We start from the raw sequence: 18301 nt of genomic DNA, 5'->3' as shown, positions 1-18301 counted from the left end.
TTGCTTTGACTATTCAGGGTCTTTTCTGGTTCCATATTAGGATTGTTTGTTCTAGCGCTATGAAGAATGCTGGTGTTATTTTGATACGGATTGCATTGAATACATAGACTGCTTTGGGTAGTATCAACATTTTAACAATATTTGTTCTTCCAATCCATAAGCACGGAATGTTTTTCCATTTTTTTGTGTGTGTCTTCAGTTTCTTTCATAAACTTTCTATAGTTTTCAGTGTATAGATTTTCTACCTCTTTGGTTACATTTATTCCTAGGTATTTTATAGTTTTTGGTGCAATTGTAAATGGGATTGATTCCTTGATTTATCTTTCTGCTGTTTCATTATTATATAGAAATGCAACTGATTTCTGTACACTGATTTTATATCCTGTGACTTTGTTGAATTCATGAATCAGTTCTAGCCATTTTTTGGTGGAATATTTTGGGTTTTCCACATAGAATATCATGTTGTCTGCAAAGAGTGAAAGTTTGGCTGCCTCCTTGCAGATTTGGATGCCTTTTATTTCTTTGTGTTGTCTGATCGCTAAGACTAGGACTTCCAACACTATGTTGAATAACAGTGGGAAGAGTAGGCATCCTTGTCGTGTTCCTGACCTTAGGGGAAAGCTCTCAGTTTTTCCCCATTGAGGATGATCTTACCGGTGGGTCTTTTGCATATGGCTCTTATGATCTTGAGGTATGATCCTTCTATTCCTAATTTCTTGAGGGTTTTTATCAAGAAAGGATGCTGTATTTTGTCAAATGCTTTCTCTGCATCTATTGAGAAGATCATGTGGTTCTTATCCTTTCTTTTATTAATGTGATGTATCATATTGATTCATTTGTGGATATTGAACCAGCCCTGCATCCCAGGAATAAATCTCACTTGATCGTGGTGAATAATTCTTTTAATGTATTGTTGGATCTGGTTTGCTAGTATCTTCTTGAGAATTTTTGCATCTATGTTCATCAGGGAAATTGGTCTATAGTTCTCCTTTTTAGTGGGGTCTCTGTCTGGTTTTGGAATCAAGGTAATGCTGGCCTTGTAGAATGAGTTTGGCAGTTTTCCTTCCATTTCTATTTTTTGGAAAAACTTCAAAATAACAGGTGTTAACTCTTCTTTAAATGTTTGGTAGAATTCCCCTGGAAAGCCATCACCCTGGACTCTTGTTTGTTGGGAGATTTTTGATTACTGATTCAATTTCTTTAATGGTTATGGGTCTGTTCAAAGTTTCTATTTCTTCCTGTTTCAGTTTAGTAGTTTGTATATTTCTAGAAATTTATCCATTTCTTCCAGATTGCCCAATTTGTTGGCATATAATTGCTCATATTCTTTTATTATTACTTGTATTTCTGCGGTGTTAGTTGTGATCTCTCCTCTTTCATTCATGATTTTATTTATTTGGGTCCTTTCCTTTTTCTTTTTGATCAGTCTGGCTAGGGGGGTATCAATTTTGTTAATTCTTTCAAACTACCAGCTTCTAGTTTCATTCTATTGTTTTTTTTTTTTTTTTAATCTTGATACCATTGATTTCTGCTCTAATCTTATTTCCTATCTTCTGCTGGTTTTGGACTTTATTTGCTATTCTTTTTCCAGCTCTTTTAGGTGTAGGGTTAGGTTGTGTATTTGAGACCTTTCTTCCTTCTATAGGAAGGCCTGGATTGCTATATATTTCCTTCTTATGACCACCTTTGCTGCATCCCAGAGGTTTTGGGCTATTGTGTTTTCATTATCATTGGCTTTCATGTACTTTCTAATTTCCTCTTTAATTTCTTGGCTAGCCCATTCATTCTTTAGGAGGATGTTCTTTAATCTCCAAGTATTCATGGTCTTTCCAATTTTTTTCTTGTAGTTGATTTCATGTTTCATAGTGTTGTGGTCTGATAATGTGCAAGGTATGATCTCTATATTTTTGTGCTTGTTAAGGGCTGATTTGTGTCCCAGTATCTATTCTGGAGAATAGTCCATGTGCCCTTGAGAAGAACGTGTATTCTGCTGCTTTAGGATGAAATGTGCTGAATATATGTTTTGTCCATCCAGACCAGTGTGTCATTCAAATCATTGTTTCCTTGGTGATTTTCTGCTTACATGATCTGCCCATTGCTGTAAGTGGGGTGTTGAAATCCCCTACTATTGTGGTACTATTATCAACGAGTTTATGTTTGTTTATGTTTATGTTTGTGATTGATTTATATATTTGGGTGTTTCATGTTGGGAGCATGAATGTTTACAATTGTTAGGTCTTCTTGGTGGATAGGCCCCTTAATTATGATATATTACCCTTCTTCATGTCTTGTTACAGTTTTTATTTTAAAATCTAGTTTGTCTGATATACATATGGCTACTTCAGCTTTCTTTTGGTGACCATTAGCATGATACATGGTTCTCCATCCCCTTTCAATCTGTAGGTGTCTTAGGTCTCAAATGGGTCTCTTGTAAGCAGCATATAGATGGGTCTTGTTTTCTTATCCATTCTGATACCCTATGTCTTTTGATTGGAGCTTTTAGTCCATTGACTAAAAGAGTCAGTACTGAAAGATAATTTAGTGCTATTGTGTTGCCTGTAGAGTTGGTGTTTCTGGTGATGTTCTCTGGTCCTTTCTCGTCTTTGTTGCTTTTGGTCTTTTTTGTTTTGTTTCATCTTTTCTCCACTCAGAGTCCCCCTTAAAATTTTCTGCAGGGCTGGTGTAGTGGTCATGAACTCCTTTAGTTTTTGTTTGGGAAACTCTTTATCTCTCCTTCTATTTTGAATGATACCCTTGCTGGATAAAGAATTTTTGGCTGCATATTTTTCCAATTCAGCATGTTGACTATATCTTGCCACTCCTTTCTGGCCTGCCAAGTTTTGTGGATAGGTCTGCTGTGAACCTGATCTTTCTTCCCTTATAGGCTAAGGACATTTTTCCCTTGCTGCTTTCATAAGTCTTTCTGTGTGTCTTGTGAATTCAACTATGATATGCCTTATTGATGGTCATTTTTGTTGAATCTAATGGGAGTTCTCTGTGTCTCTTGGATTTTGATGTCTGTATCCTTTCCCAGATTAAGAACATGTTCCACTTTCATTTTCTCACATAAACATTTTGCCACTTTTTCTCTCTCTTCATCTTCTGGAACTTCTATGATTTGGATATTATTCCTTTTTAATAGGTCACTGAGTTCTCTAAGTCTTGTATCATGCTCTCTTGACTTTGTTTCCCTCTCTTTCTGCTTCATTATTCTCCATAATTTTGTCTTCTGTATTGCTGATTCACTGCTCTGCTTCATCCATCCGTGCCACCGTGGTATTCATTCAAGATTGCATCTTGGTTATAGCATTTTTAATTTTGTCCTAACTAGATTTTACTTCTTTTATCTCCGTCTAAAGGGATTCTATGCCTTTTTCAACCCCAGCTAGTATTCTTATAATGCAGTTCTAAATTCTAGTTCAGTTATCTTGCTTATATCCGTGTTGATTAAACCTCTGCCATCATTTCTTCCTATTCTTTCTTTTGGGGTGAATTCCTTCATTTTGTCTTGTTAGAGGAAGAAAAAAAATAATAAAAATTAAAAACTAAAAAATTTAAAACAAAACAAAAAATCAAATAAAGGAAGCTAGATCCTAGTTGTGTTTTGGTCTGCTTATTGAAAGAAGCTTGAGGGGCGCCTGGGTGGCGCAGTCGGTTAAGCGTCCGACTTCAGCCAGGTCATGATCTCACGGTCCGTGGGTTCGAGCCCCGCGTCGGGCTCTGGGCTGATGGCTCAGAGCCTGGAGCCTGTTTCCGATTCTGTGTCTCCCTCTCTCTCTGCCCCTCCCCCGTTCATGCTCTGTCTCTCTCTGTCCCAAAAATAAATAAACGTTGAAAAAAAAAATTAAAAAAAAAAAAAAAAAAGAAAGAAGCTTGATATACCAGAGAAAAAGGGGAAAGAAAAAAAAAAAAAGGTAAGAAAAAAAAATTTTAATGTATATAATAAAATAGAATAAATGAAATAAGGAAAGTGAAATAGAATAAAAAATTTACAATGAAATAAAAAACATTCTAAAATAATTTAAAATTTTTTTAAATACTAAAAATAACTAAAAAAATTTTTTTAATTAAGTAAAAAGAAAATAAAAATCAATTTTCCTCTTTCTGCTGAGTTCTGTGGCTCAAGTTATGCATAGTGTTGTGTTAATCCTCAGATCAGTTTCCTAGGTATGCAAAATGGTTTGGTGCTGATCTGGCTGTGTTTCAGGGACAAGACAAGCTGAGAGCATCCATGCTGCTCTACCATCTTGAACCCCCTCCTCTGATTATGGAACAATTTTATCACCCCAAAAAGAAACACTATATCCATTGACAATGATTCTCTGCTTTCTTCCCCCCACCCCTGGCTCCCAGATACCATTAATCTCCTTTATGTCTCCATGGATTTGCCTACTTTAGATATTTCATATAAGTGGAATCACACAATTTGTGGCCTGTTAAGCATCTGGCTTCTTTCACTGAACCCATGTGTTCAAGGTCCATCTATGTTGTAGTAGATGTTATCCACTTCATTCCTTTTTGTGGCTGGATAATATTGTTGTATAGATATACCACATTTTGTTTATCCATTCCTCAGTTAATGCACATTTTGTTTTCACTTTTTAGTATTATAAATAATGCTGGAATGAAAATTCATGTGTAAGTTTTTGTGTGAATGTATGTTTTCAGTTCTCTGGGGTATATATCTAGGAGTGCAATTGATGAGTCATGCGGTAACTCTATGTTAATTTTTTGAGGAACATCCAAGCTGTTTTCCAAAGTGGCTATACTATTTCACAATCCCACTAGCAATGTAGAAAGGTTCTGATTTCTCCATATCCTCACCAACATTTGCTTTGTCTGTCTTTTCTATTTTAGCTGTGGGTAAGAAATACTATCTCATTGTGGCTTTGGTTTACATTTCCCTGATGACTAATGATGAGTCTCTTTTCATGTCTTTATTAGTCATTTGTATCTCTTCTTTGGGAAAAATGTCCATTCAGATTCTTTACCCATTTTTTAATTGGGATATATGTCTTTTTAATGTTGAGTTGTAAGGAGCTTTTGTATATTTTGGGTACTAGACCTTAATTAGATACATGATTTGTAAATATTTTCTCCTATTCTGTGGGCTTTCTTTTCACTTTTTTGACAGTGTCCTTTGACATGCAAAAGTTTTTAATTTGATTAAGTTTAATTTATCTATTCTTTTTCCATTTTGCTTCTGCAGGCATACCTCATTTTATTGCCTTCTTTGCTTTACTGTGTGCTTCACAGGTATTATGTTTTTCACAAATTAAAGGTTTGTGGCAACTCTGCATCAAGCAAGTCTATTGTTACCATCTTTCCAACAGCATCTTCTCATTTCATGTCTCTGTGTCACATTCTGGTAATTCTCACAATATTTCAAACTTTCTCATTTGTTATGGTCTGTGATCATTGTTAATCTGTGATCAGTGATTATGACCCACTGAGAGCTCAGGTGGTGGTTACCAATGTTTTGCAATAAAGTATTTATTTATTTGTGTGTTTGAGGGAAAGAAAAAAACATCCAAAATTTATTTGCTAAAACGATAGACAGCATCAGCACGTTAAACTACAGGGGTTTCTCTGTAGATCATACATTCACAAGGCATTATTTGCTTAACAGTGAGAAAGCCTCCAGTGTGTTTTCTGTAATAATACCCACTTCACAGTGTAAACAGGTACTATTATTGTGTTCAGCTTACAATTCCAGGAGGAAAGGCACAATGTGGCAAAAAAAAAAAAAAAAACCCCACAAAAAACAAAAAACAAAAACAAAAAAAACCCCAACTTTTTGGATCCTAAAGTCAGGTGCAGTAACACAGACAAACTTTTGACAACGGTCTTAATCGACTTATCCACATAGAAGGAGACATCTCCACTCAGAAATTAAGGTCTTTCTTTCTCCTTCCTTGTTAAACCATTAGAACGATGTTTCCTCATTTGCTTCATATCACATACACAAAAGGGGGGGTGGAGATTAAAACAAAGAATCACAAAAATATCTTAAACATCCAGTTGTTCCCACCATTCATCAACTCAGGTTTAAGACAGAATGTTGGAACATAAAGTATTTCTTTTTTAATTGAAGGATATTGATAAAGTATCTTTAATGAAATATACACATTGATTTTTTAGACATAATGTAGTTGCACACTTAATAAACTTCAGTATAGCATAAACATAGCTTTTATATGCATTGGGAAACCAATATGTTCATCTAGCTTGCTTATTTCTTCATGTAGATTCAAGTTACTGTCAAGTGTCCCTTCATTGCAGCCTGAAAGGTATCTTTTAGTAAACTTTTTAAAGGGCAGTGTGCTAGCGATGAACTCTCTCAGTGTTTATTCATTTGGGAATGACTTAATTTCTCCTTTGTTTTTAAAGGGTGTTTAGCTGTATATGGAATTTTTGGTTGATAGTCTTTTTCTTTCAGCACTTTAAATATGTCATCCTATTGCCATCTGGCCTCCATGGTTTCTGAGGATGAGTCATCTGTTAATTTTATCGAGAATCCATTTGACGTGATGGGATTCTTCTCTCTTGCTGCTTTCAAGATTCCCTCATTACCTTTGGCTTTTAACCATTGTATTATGATGTATCTAAAATGGATCTGTTTGAGTTTATCTTACCTGGAGTTTGTTGAGCTTTTTGGATGGGTGGTTTAATGTTTTTCATCAAATTTGGGACACTTTCATTCATTATTTCTTCACATATTCTTTCTGCCTCTTTTCCCCTCTCTTCTCCTTCTGGGACTCTCATTATGCATGCTTTGATACATTTGATGGTATCCCACAGGCCTTCTTTTTCCTTCCTGTTTTCAGACTGGGTAATCTCTACTGACATATTGTCTAGTTTGTTCATTCTTTGTTATGCTTTCTTGAATCTACTGTTGAGCCCCTATGATAACTTTTTAAAATTTCAGTTATTACACTTTTCAACTCCAGAATTTGTATTTAGTTCCTTTTTTATAATACTTTTTTTTTAAGTTTATTTATTTATTTTGAGAGACACACAGAGAGTGTGAGCAGGGGAGGGACAGAGAAAGAGGGAAAATATCAAGCAGGCTCCGTACTGTCAGCGCAGGGCCCATGTGGGGCTTGAACTCATGAAACTGTGAGATCATGACCTGAGCCAAAATCAAGAGTTGGCCGCTTAACTGACTGAGCCACCCAGGCACCACTGGTTCTTTTTTTATAATTCTTCTCTCTTTCTTAATATTCTCTATTTGGTGAGACATTGTTCATTTACTTTTCTTTAATTTTTTTAGACATAGCTTCCTTTCCTTCCTTATTTGGAAATATTTTTTTTATTTAAAAATTTTTAAATGTTTATTTTTGAGAGAGAGAGAAAAAAAGAGAGACAGAGTGTGAGTGGGGGAGGGGCAGAGAGAGAGGGAGACAGAATCTGAAGCAGGCTTCAGGCTCTGAGCTGTCAGCACAGAGCCTGACATAGACCTTGACCTCACAAACCATGAGATCATGTCTTGAGCCAAAGTTGGATGCTTAACTGAGCCACCCAGGAACCTCTATTTGGATACATTTTTAAAAGCTTATTTAAAATCTTTGTCTATGGGGTGCCTGGGTGGCTCAGTCAGTTAAGTGTCCAACTTTTGATCTCAGCTCAGGTCATGATCTCCCAGTTCACGAGATCGAGTCCTGCATCAGGCTCTGTGCTGATAGCGAAGAGCCTGCTTGGGATGTCTCTCTCTCTCTCTCTCTCTCTCTCCCTCTCCCCCTACCCTGTGAGTGTGGACACACTCTCTGTCTCTCTCAAAATAAATCAATAATCTTAGAAAAAAATCTTTGTCTAATGTCTAGGTTTCTTCAAGGAAGGTTTCTATTGACTGGTTATTTTCCAATGTATTGGCCACTCTTTATGCTTTCATGCTTCTTCATGTATCTTGGAATCTTTTGTTGAAAACTAGCCATTTTAAATAACAGAATGTGGCAACTCTGGAAATAAGACCCCCACCCTTCATAGGGAGTGTTATTGTTGCTTTTCTTTGTTTGGTGACTTTCTTGGACTAATCCCGTAAAACCTATATTCTTTGTCGTTTGCCACCACTGAAGTCTCTACTTGGCTAGCTTAGTCATCAGCTAATGAGTGGATGTAGATTTCCTTACATTTCTTGAACCAATAAGGTCTCTCAGCCTTTATGGAAGGCCGAGGGCAGTTTGGGCAGAGCAAGCTCTCAAGCCAAATAAACACAAACACGAAGAATAGAGCCAATTGGGGAGTTCTGTGGGGATGAGGCCTCTGGGGAGCTTCTGGGGAGTCATTTCCCCTTCTGGTGGCTAATAGATTGCTGGTTTTCACAGCCACTATGGTTCTAAGGATGTGGGATTTCAAGTTACTGGAGAGCTCTTAAGGGAGAGATGGGATCCGAGGCATGCTTCTCATTCCATTTGTTTTTAATAAACTTCAGGGAAATTTGAAAGCAATTTAGTTATCATCTAGTTAAGAACATGAATCTTGGTGTTAGACCCACCTAAAGTTGAACCCACGTAGCATTGCTTACCAGCTGTGTGAGCTTTGGCACGTTGCTTAACTTCTCTAAGTCTCGGTTTCCTCATATGTTAAGTGGGGAAATAATAATATGTACATTATAGGATAGTTGGGGGAATCAAGTTAGATAATACATATTTATACATAATTAGTGTATTTATACATATACATATTTATACATAATTAGCATATTTTCAGAATGATGAGTTTAGGAAAGTGAACTATGTGCAGAGACACATCAATTCAGATGAAGATTCCTTCATTATATCCTACATAAACACAATGGAAATATTTTATAGAAAAATTTCTTATCTGTGGGATAAGACAAGATACCCTCTTGATACTTTTTTGGTTTTTTTAAAGCATTATCAATTTCTCTATATGAAATTATTTTTAAAATTATATTTACTTTTTATGCCTTGCATTGATATAAAATTTTATTCTAATGATGTTCTTTCTCATACGTTTTCTCAGTTTTTCCTCATAATAACTGTATAAAGCAGGGAGACTTTTTCCCTTTTTATTATTGAAAGAACACATTCATAGTAGTTAATGGACTAAACTAAATTCACTCTCTAGGTAATGGTAGAGAACAATTTAGGTAATACATTTGTAAGAAAGAAAGTAAAAACGAGGAGGAACTTAAGGAAAGAAAACTTAAAATGGCACCCATGTAAAAGGCAATTTCACGAACTCAAAGCAAAGCAATGACTGTGCTCCATAGATGTTGCCACTAGATGGTGATGTTTCCGTGATCTGCGGGTCTTTTGCTTCTTTTTCATTTGTATGAAGAAAATCTGAGATATTTATAAGGCCCAGCCAGGAGTACTCTGGTCATCAGAGATGCTAACCTCCTGGCTGAGTGGCCAATCTGAGCATCATGAGGTCCAAATCTAACATATGCTTGTCTCTTCTGGAGACTAGGAACTGGAATTCTATTGACCTAACTTCTCTCTGCTGCATTAGTGAATAAACTCCTTTACTGCTATTTGGTATCAAATGGGTAAGCAGAGAAATCCACTGATTCTATTAACATAATTTTCTATCTTAGGTTTCAAAGGAGGTCAATGAAATGACAGTGAAAATGCCATATCAGTGTTTCATAAATGGACAGTTCACAGATGCTGATGATGGAAAGACCTATGATACTATCAACCCAACAGACGGATCTGTGAGTAATTGCTTAGCGTGTGCAGTGACCACTGGTCATGAAATTTTAATAGTTGTAAACCTGGAAGTCTTAAGAAGTTACTTTATTCTATCACTTTGCCTCTGAGCACTTACTAGAAATAAATGTTCTCCATGTATTCCTTTCAACTATTCGGTTCTGATACTGGCTGCTGACCATAGTAATCTATTTTATGGAATGAATATTTATAATTATTTTAGACAGATAGCTATACCTATCCGTATCAGAGGCACAGCTTCACATAATGCTCTATGCAGAAAAGAACTTTCAAACTCGGCAAGCTCATGGCAAGAAATTCAGCTTCCCCCAAGGCACTAGAAGAAGCAGATATATTCTTCCTAAATGTGTCTTTCAATCGTGTCATGTGATGTGAGAAGTCCCAAATTTCAGGCTTCCAATTTCCATGTTTAAATTTTCCTTTACTTTATTACTCAACGTATTGATTTTCCATCATAAATTCTCTGGGTTTTATAAGTAATACTCTATTTTTCCTATTAATATAATATTAATTTCAAGAGAAGCATATTTATGTATCTCTGTATAAATAACCTATAACCTAGTTTTCCTTATCTTGAAATAGATAATATGCAAAGTATCCTATGCTTCTTTGGTGGATGTTGATAAAGCAGTAGCAGCAGCAAAAGATGCCTTTGAAAACGGTGAATGGGGAAGAATGAATGCAAGAGAAAGAGGAAGGTTGATGTACAGGTGTGGGTTTTTTAATTTTCTTTTTAATGTTTATTTAGTTTTGAGACAGAGAGAGACAGAGCATGAACGGGGGAGGGGCAGAGAGAGAGGGAAACACAGAATCCGAAGCAGGCTCCAGGCTCCGGGCTGTCAACACAGAACCCGAGGCGGGGCTTGAACTCACGGACTGTGAGATCGTGACCTGAGCCGAAGTCAGACGCTCAACCGACTGAGCCAGCCCGGCGCCCCAACAGGTGTGTTTTTTTAAAAACACAGATCTGCTGTCTCTGGGTATTGGTTAACATTGCCAAGTTTTTAAAAATTTCCCCAAGATAGTCTAGCATGCACCCATTATGTAATATGTCTTCTGTTATTTACATCCTGTAAAGTTACATAGATGTGAGTTCCTGATTTTTGTATTAGTGCTTGGAGCAGTCAGGGTTCCAGAGGAAAAAAAGTTTAATAAAAAACGATTTACAAAGATGTAGGCAAGGTCAAGGGATAATGAAGTACCCAGGTAGGGACAGCAACAGGGAAAGTTGTGACTACTCCAAGATCTAGGACAGAGGAAGGGGCTATTGCTGGAATGTGGCAAGATCTGTGGCTGTAGAAGACCACACTGCAGTGGTTTGTCGGGGAGGGACACAGCAGCTGCTGAACCATCTGTGGGGGAGCTGGGGAGTGCAATGCCCGATTGCTTTCTCTCCTGGGGGTGCTGTTCATTGGTCTCTCATTAGTCAAGCCCAGTAATGGAGCAGGGGAGGCAAGTGATGTGGTCTATAAATAAAGGTCATCGTCCCAGGTCACAGAGCAGTGTGGAGAAGGGATATAGAATAGCAAATGGGGACTACGCAGCACTTTGTTGTTTTCAATGACAGATTTTAAATCTGCTTGACCCATAGGGACTAGGAATGAGGAGGAAAAATAGTAAGGCCTAGAAAGAATTATAAATTGGTAACCGAGTAGGTAGATTCAAGTATGTAATTAGATTTAAGCATAAATTCATTTTTCTACTTCCCTAAGGCCAAACAGCTGACTTTGGTCAAAATATCTCTTACAGCAGGATCTGGAAGAAACATTGAGGGGAAGGGGATTTCGAGCCCAACTTTAGAATGGTCCAAAAGGAACAATGCAAAAACCACTGAAGGGTGGAGGAAAATGGTGGAGGGGAACACAGGATGAATTTTGACTATTTTATACTCATGAGACAATCCTGTACTTATCTTCCCATAGAAACTAGGCCCCTACCAGAAACCTGTTGTAGTGTCTGTAATTCACCCCAGGTATTTCTATCTTGTCTCTTCAGTTAGTGTTGGAAGCGTTTCTATACCAACAAGAGATCCTCGCGTTCATGGATTCTCATGGGTTGTGCTCTCTAACATCTCCTTGCATATTCATGAACTAGCCACATTCCCACTGTCTTCTGTCATTGATCTCCTCTGATTATTGTGGCTCAGTCACTCTTCTGTTTTTTATACACTGATGAGGCAAATGGTACAGGCTTCCCACACCCTCTGCTTCTTTTTTTTTGTAACTCCTGAAACAAATTATGTATGAAATGATTTGTTTAATGTCTTCGCTGCTGGACCGTATTCTCCATCAGGACAAAACCTGGTCCATGTGTGTTCACCTCTGAATTCTCAGCCCTTAGGATGGTGCCTTATACATAATAGGAGCTCAATCCATATTTGTTGAGTGAATTCCTTTCACTGACCATACAGACTTGCAGACCTACTGGAAGAGAACCAGGAGGAGCTGGCAACCATTGAAGCCCTTGATTCAGGGGCTGTCTACACCCTGGCTCTGAAGACTCACATCGGAATGTCTGTGCAAACATTCAGATATTTTGCTGGCTGGTGTGACAAAATTCAGGTGAGCACAAATGTCATTTGACTCCACGGAGATCATTCCAAAAGGAAAAGGGCCGAGCATTTAGTAGTTTGTAAAGACAATGTTTTATGGGCACCTCTTAGATTTTCTTCTCTTATCCTTATAACAGTCATCTGTGGTGGGTCGATAGCTATTATCCCTTGTTGCAGGCAAGGAAACAGAGGCCTGAGGACAACAGATGACTTGCATACACTCACATCGTTAGTAAGTAAACCACAGAGCTAGGATTTGAACTCAAGATTTTCTGAACTAAAGTCTCATGATGTTTTTTGTACTTTACTGTATCTCCTAAGGGCACCTGGTAGTCTTCTGGACATCTAGGGTGTCATGGAGAGATCGAGAACTCAAATGCCTACAGAAGCCAGAGAGCTAACATACATTGTCTAAGTAAGCTGGGTATGAGAAAAATAATTTTCTAAGACATGGGCACAATAAATATTTCATTTCCTTTTTTACTATAAGAAAGTAAATAGCACATGTATGAGGAGAAGCAGGCTATTGCTCTTGACCTCAGCACCCGGGGTATGAAAGGTAAAGGTAAGGCTCATAACAAAGAGCCACATGCATACTGCTCATAGGCTCACGATAACCACTGCAGCACTGGCCAGGCAGCAAGAAGGAGGAAGTGGGCAAGGGAGAGAAATATAAGAGAGCTTTCAAAAGCATTCCCTACCTCCCTTGTGCTTATATCTCCCACTGGCCTTCTCTATCGGCTGAGAAGACTGGGAAACAGTATTTTATTTGGGCAAGTTGCTGTGACCATTATTAACATAGAGTCAGAGAGACCGGTCCAAGAGTGAGATTTGGCACTTAGCAGCTGATGTTGTTAAAGTTATTTTCTCTCTCTAAGCCTTCCTTTCCTCATCTGTAATATGGTCACAATAATACATACCCTGCAAGTTATGTAGTGAGGCTGAGGAGCAAGTTTGCGGTAGACTAGGGTTTGTGCATAAACGTAGTTTTAGTCACAAAGTCATACAGATGTAAGTATTTAGTAGTGGTGGTTCACGCCCACACTTTTGCCTCAATTATGAAAACCAGAGAGCTTCAAAACCTGAAAATCAATTGGTTTCAGTGGTTCGAACTCATTTGTTGCCAAAAGCTGACCTGAACCAACATGAGTCTATTTATAATTTGTATTTATATCACTTAGAGGAAAGATTCATGTTTCACTAAATAAATATTTCAATACTCATGTATTTATTTGATTATGGGGGGCTACTTCAGACCCTACTGGGAGTCATAGAGAATATAACATAAGATGTGCATTATGTTATATCTCTATAGTTCAAATAATTCTGAATCCCAAAACACACTGGCCCCAAGGATTTGAGATAAGAGATGAACACGTGTAATTAGTAATAGCAATACAATTGTGTGCGGCAGACAAATGAATAGCTTCAGCTGAAAATGACTGCCGTGAATTAGATGGGATTAAGTCTGGCTGCATGTAATGGATACTCAAGTATGAACTTCACTTTTGCCTCATTTTCAAGGAACACCCAGGCAAGTAGTCAGGGCTAGTATATGACATGTGGGCTCCTTCTCTCTCTCTACCAGAGCTACTAAGGCACCATGTGACCTGCACCCTCAAGACGGTCTCATGGTGTCACAATAACCATTGAGGTATCAGCCATTTCAGTGACACTCTGAGCAAGGAGAAGAAATGAGTGGGGGGTAGGGTAAAGGAGCCTGTGTCAGAGCTGAGTCAGCCTACTGTAAAGAACATTCGCCTTCCAATGCCTTGTACTTATGTCTTCCATTGACCATCCCTGTCTGCCCTGGAAACTGGAAAACAGTATGTTATCTGGGCACATGACTATCACCATTATTTTATTTTATTTTTTAAAAACTTTTTAAAATGTTTGTTTATTTTTGAGAAAAAGAGAGAGACAGTGTGTGAGCAGGGTAGGGGCGGGGGGGGGCGGCAGGGGAGACACATCCAAAGCAGGCTCCAGGCTCTGAGCTGTCAGCACAGAGCCTGATGCAGGGCTCGAACTTATGAATCGCGAGATCATGACCTGAGCTGAAGTTAGACCCTTAACCGAGCCACCTAGGTGCCCCTCACCATTATTTTTTTAAAATAAAGTTTATTTATTTTTGAGAAAGAAAGAGAGGGCACAACTGGAGTAGGAGAAGAGAGAGAGAGAGAGAGAGAGAGAGAGAATCCCAAGCAGGCTCTGCACTGTCAGTGCGGAGCCCAATGCAGGCTTGAACTCATGAACCATATCACCATTATTAATATAACAACACAGGGAAGAATGGCTATTGGTTACACAATTAATATTCTCTGCCATGCCAAGAAGTTGGGAATGGAGGTAACTAAATTAGAACTATGTTTTATAGATAGATAGATAGATAGATAGATAGAATTATGTTTATTCTCCCATGTCTTACTTCTTTCCAGAAAGAAATAGCAGTTTTTTTTTTTTGGTGTGAATATATTTCTTATATATCATATATTCTTACAAATTGAACACTGCCTTTTCATACCAGCTAAGAAAATGGATTCCTTGAGATTAGACTTACTCATTTCAATTAGTGAAATGAGGATCACCTTTTTTTTTTTTTTCTTTTTTTACTCTTTAGGGTTCTACTATTCCAATCAACCAGGCCCGTCCAAATCGCAATCTGACCTTCACCAAGAAGGAGCCGCTTGGGTGAGACAAGGAGAGCGCCGAGGGTGACTTGGGTGAGTTGTGTTGGTTGGAGACAACTAAGGATGGTCGTCCTTCTACCTCTGCAGGGTCTGCGCCATTATCATCCCCTGGAATTACCCACTGATGATGCTGGCGTGGAAAAGCGCCGCGTGTCTGGCGGCGGGTAACACCCTAGTGCTCAAGCCAGCGCAGGTAAGATGCAAGGAGCCAGGGCACAACCTCCTACTCTCCTACTTACTTGAAAACAGAGACACCCATTTATAAACATTATGTCTTTAGACAAAAATGAGATTGTGTATTATGACATCTTCAAAGGCATCATGGCTGGGCATCTTTTCCTATTAGTTAAATCTGCATTTTTGTTTGAAGTTTATTTATTTACTTTGAGAGAGACAGAGACAGCGTGAGTGGCGGAGGGACAGAGAGGGAGAGAGAGAGAATCCCAAGCAGGCTCTGCACCCTCAGTGCAGAGCCGGATGCAGGGCTCGAACCCACAAAACCGTGAGATCATGACCTGACCCAAAACCAAGAGTTGGACACTTAACCGACTGAGCCTTCCACACGCCCCGAATCTTCATTTTTAATGGCTGCCTAATGTAACGCATGGATATCCCACAATTTAAAATTTCCATGGCAAGGGAAGCAGGCATAGGGTTACTCTGTGAAATCCACTGAATTTCTACCAGCCACTCCAATTCTTGCCAAATGCCAAATGCCTAATGATTAGGGAATTATTTAGAGTAACTATAAGACATCCAAAGAAAAGTATTACATAGGCATTTGAATTTTAATTACTAAAAATATTATAAAGATATGGAAGATGAAGGAAAAGGAGGCAAAAGAATGTACATAATCGTGGCAACTGTAAGTATATGTACATTGAATAACAAATAATGAAAAATAATAATTCAAATGATAGAAGTTCTCAGAAAAAATCTTTTAATGCTAGAGTAGCTTTTCAGGGAAAAGAAAATGGTAGTCAACTTAATCCCTGGCTGAGCATGGCCTGTGTAAAAGTGACCAGTAGGAGACGTTCTGAGGGACACAAGTCACGGAGAAAACTTGGTCACTATTCTAGAAGGATTTACAGTTCATTACCTATTACCTCTCCTTTTATTTCTTCTTTTAGGACTTAAGAAATTACGGTTTCATTTGGCATTACTACTTAGTCGTAGTGACCACAGTCATCCTGGTTTTGCTTGTTAGGAACAATTTCATTTCATTTTTATTTTTTTAATTTTTTTTAATGTTTATTTATTTTTGAGAGAGAGAGAGACAGAGCACAAGCAGGGGAGGGGCAGAGAGGGAGACACAGAATCTGAAGCAGGCTCCAGGCTCTGAGCTGTCAGCACAGAGCCCGATGCGGGGCTCGAACCCACAAACCGTGAGGTCATGACCTGAGCCGAAGTCAGATGCTCAACCAACTGAGCCACCCAGGTGCTCCTAATTTCATTTTTTAAAAATGTTTATTTATTGAGGCTCCTGGGTGGCTCAGTCCGTTAAGCCTCCGGCTCACATCATGATCTGGTGGTTTGTGGGTTCGAGCCCTGCGTTGGGCTCTGTCAATCTGCTTCAGATTCTGTGTCTCCCCCTCTCTCTGCCCCTCCCCTGTTCACACTCTGTCTTTCTCTCTCTCTCTCTCAAACATGGATAATAAAACATTAAAAATCTTTTTAATTAAAAATATTTTAAAATGTTTATTTTTTAATGTTTATTTATTTTTGAGATCTCACAAAGCAGGCTCTGTGCCAACAGCAGAGAGCCCAGTATGGGGCTTGAACTCACAAACTGTGAGATTATGACCCAAGCCAAAGTTAGATGCTGAACTGACTGAGCCACTCAGGCACCCCTATTTATTTATTTTTGAAAGAGAGAAAGAGCAAGGGACAGAGAGAGAGGAGAGAAAGAATCCCAAGCAGACTATTAGTGCAGTGTCTATGGCAGGGCTCTAACTCACAATCTTGTGAGATCATGACCTGAGCCAGAATCAAGAGTCAGATGCTTAACTGTCTGAGCCACCCAGGCACCCCAATTTCATTTTAAAAAATAGGTATACATTTAAAAAAATTTCAAACTAGAAACATACAGAGGTAGGTAATGAAAAGTCTCCCTCCTATTCTTAATCCCCCAGCCAATTTACCTCCTTAGGGGCAACCAATGTCATTAATTGTTATTTATTAGTTTCTTAGGTATTCCATTAGTTTCTTAGGTATTCCCTTAGGAAGGGAATATGGGAAATTGCTAATCAACAGGCACAAAGTTTTAGTTATGCAAGATGAATAAGTCCTAGAGATCTGCTGTGTATCATTTTGTCTACAGTGAACAATAGTGCATGATACATTTAAAATTTGTTAAGAGTGTAGGGGCACCTGAGTGGCTCAGTCGGTTGGGCGGCTGACTTTGGCTCAGGTCATGGTCTCGCAGCTTGTGAGTTCAAGCCCTGTGTCAGGCTCTGTGCTGACAGCTCTGAGCCTGGAGCCTGCTTCCAATTCTGTGTCTCCCTCTCTCTCTGCCCCTCCCCTGCTCGCTCTGTCTCAAAGGTAAATAAACATTAAAAAAAAATTTTTTTTTAATTGTTAAGAGGGTAGATGTTGTATTAAGTGTTCTGACCACAATGCAATACAATGGTAGCATTCTATACATATTTAGCAAAAGGAAAAATCTTCCTTTTTTTGGTACAATTTCCAATGTATAAATAAACCATCTCCCATAATATTCCATTGTATAGTTAAACTATATTTTATTTAACAATCCCGAGTTAATGGATATTTAGATTGTTCTGCCCTTTTGGTATTATTTTTTTTTTAAGTTTTATTTATTTATTTTGAGAAAGAGACAACATGAGCAGGGGAGGGGCCGAGAGAGAGGGAGAGAGAGAATCCCAAGCAGGTTCTGAGCCATCAGTGTAGAGCCCAAAGCGGGGCTTGATCTCACAAACCGTGAGTGAGATCGTGACCTGAGCTGAAATCAAGAGTCAGATCCTTAACGGACTGAGCCACCGAGGCCCCCCTGCTCTTTTGGTATTATAAAATGTGCTACAGTTATTACCCTTGTAAATACGGCATTATACACGTGTGGAAGCATGTTTAAAGGATATGTTTCTGAGAGCCGAATCACTCACAGATACATGTATTTGTGCGGTAGATATGACAAATGCTTCCATGGAAACGGGACCAATTCCCCAGCGTGCTATAGGAGTGCCATTTCCCCGGGTAGCACTACTCATTAAGGAGCAGGAAGCTAGTAGAGTGAAGAGGGACAGATAACCTAGCCTGGGGCGCTTAATCCTGGCTGCACATAGAATCACCTGGAGTTCTCATTTTAAAATACTGATATCTGGGCCGCCTTGGCAGAGTTGCTGATT

General features: G+C 38.6%; 1 protein-coding gene across 2 annotated transcripts in view; it reads left to right on the top strand.

Annotated features, from left to right (window-relative positions):
• Positions 1–18301, top strand: part of ALDH1L2 (aldehyde dehydrogenase 1 family member L2) — a 66573-nt gene that overhangs the window by 30554 nt on the left and 17718 nt on the right. For both annotated transcript variants that reach the window (XM_047066114.1, XM_047066115.1), the window contains 5 exons: positions 9563–9682; positions 10281–10408; positions 12109–12259; positions 14867–14937; positions 15024–15129. In XM_047066114.1, the coding sequence (XP_046922070.1) occupies positions 9563–9682; positions 10281–10408; positions 12109–12259; positions 14867–14937; positions 15024–15129 (576 nt within the window). The remainder of the gene's footprint in view (positions 1–9562; positions 9683–10280; positions 10409–12108; positions 12260–14866; positions 14938–15023; positions 15130–18301) is intronic.

Source organism: Lynx rufus, unplaced genomic scaffold (genome assembly GCF_022079265.1).
Source record: "Lynx rufus isolate CCGP_SWC_20201006 ecotype Redwood Valley unplaced genomic scaffold, mLynRuf1.p SCAF_7, whole genome shotgun sequence".
NCBI lineage: Eukaryota > Metazoa > Chordata > Mammalia > Carnivora > Felidae > Lynx > Lynx rufus.
The sequence above is the reverse complement of the archived record's forward strand: the minus strand, read 5'-3'. Positions and strand labels throughout refer to the sequence as shown.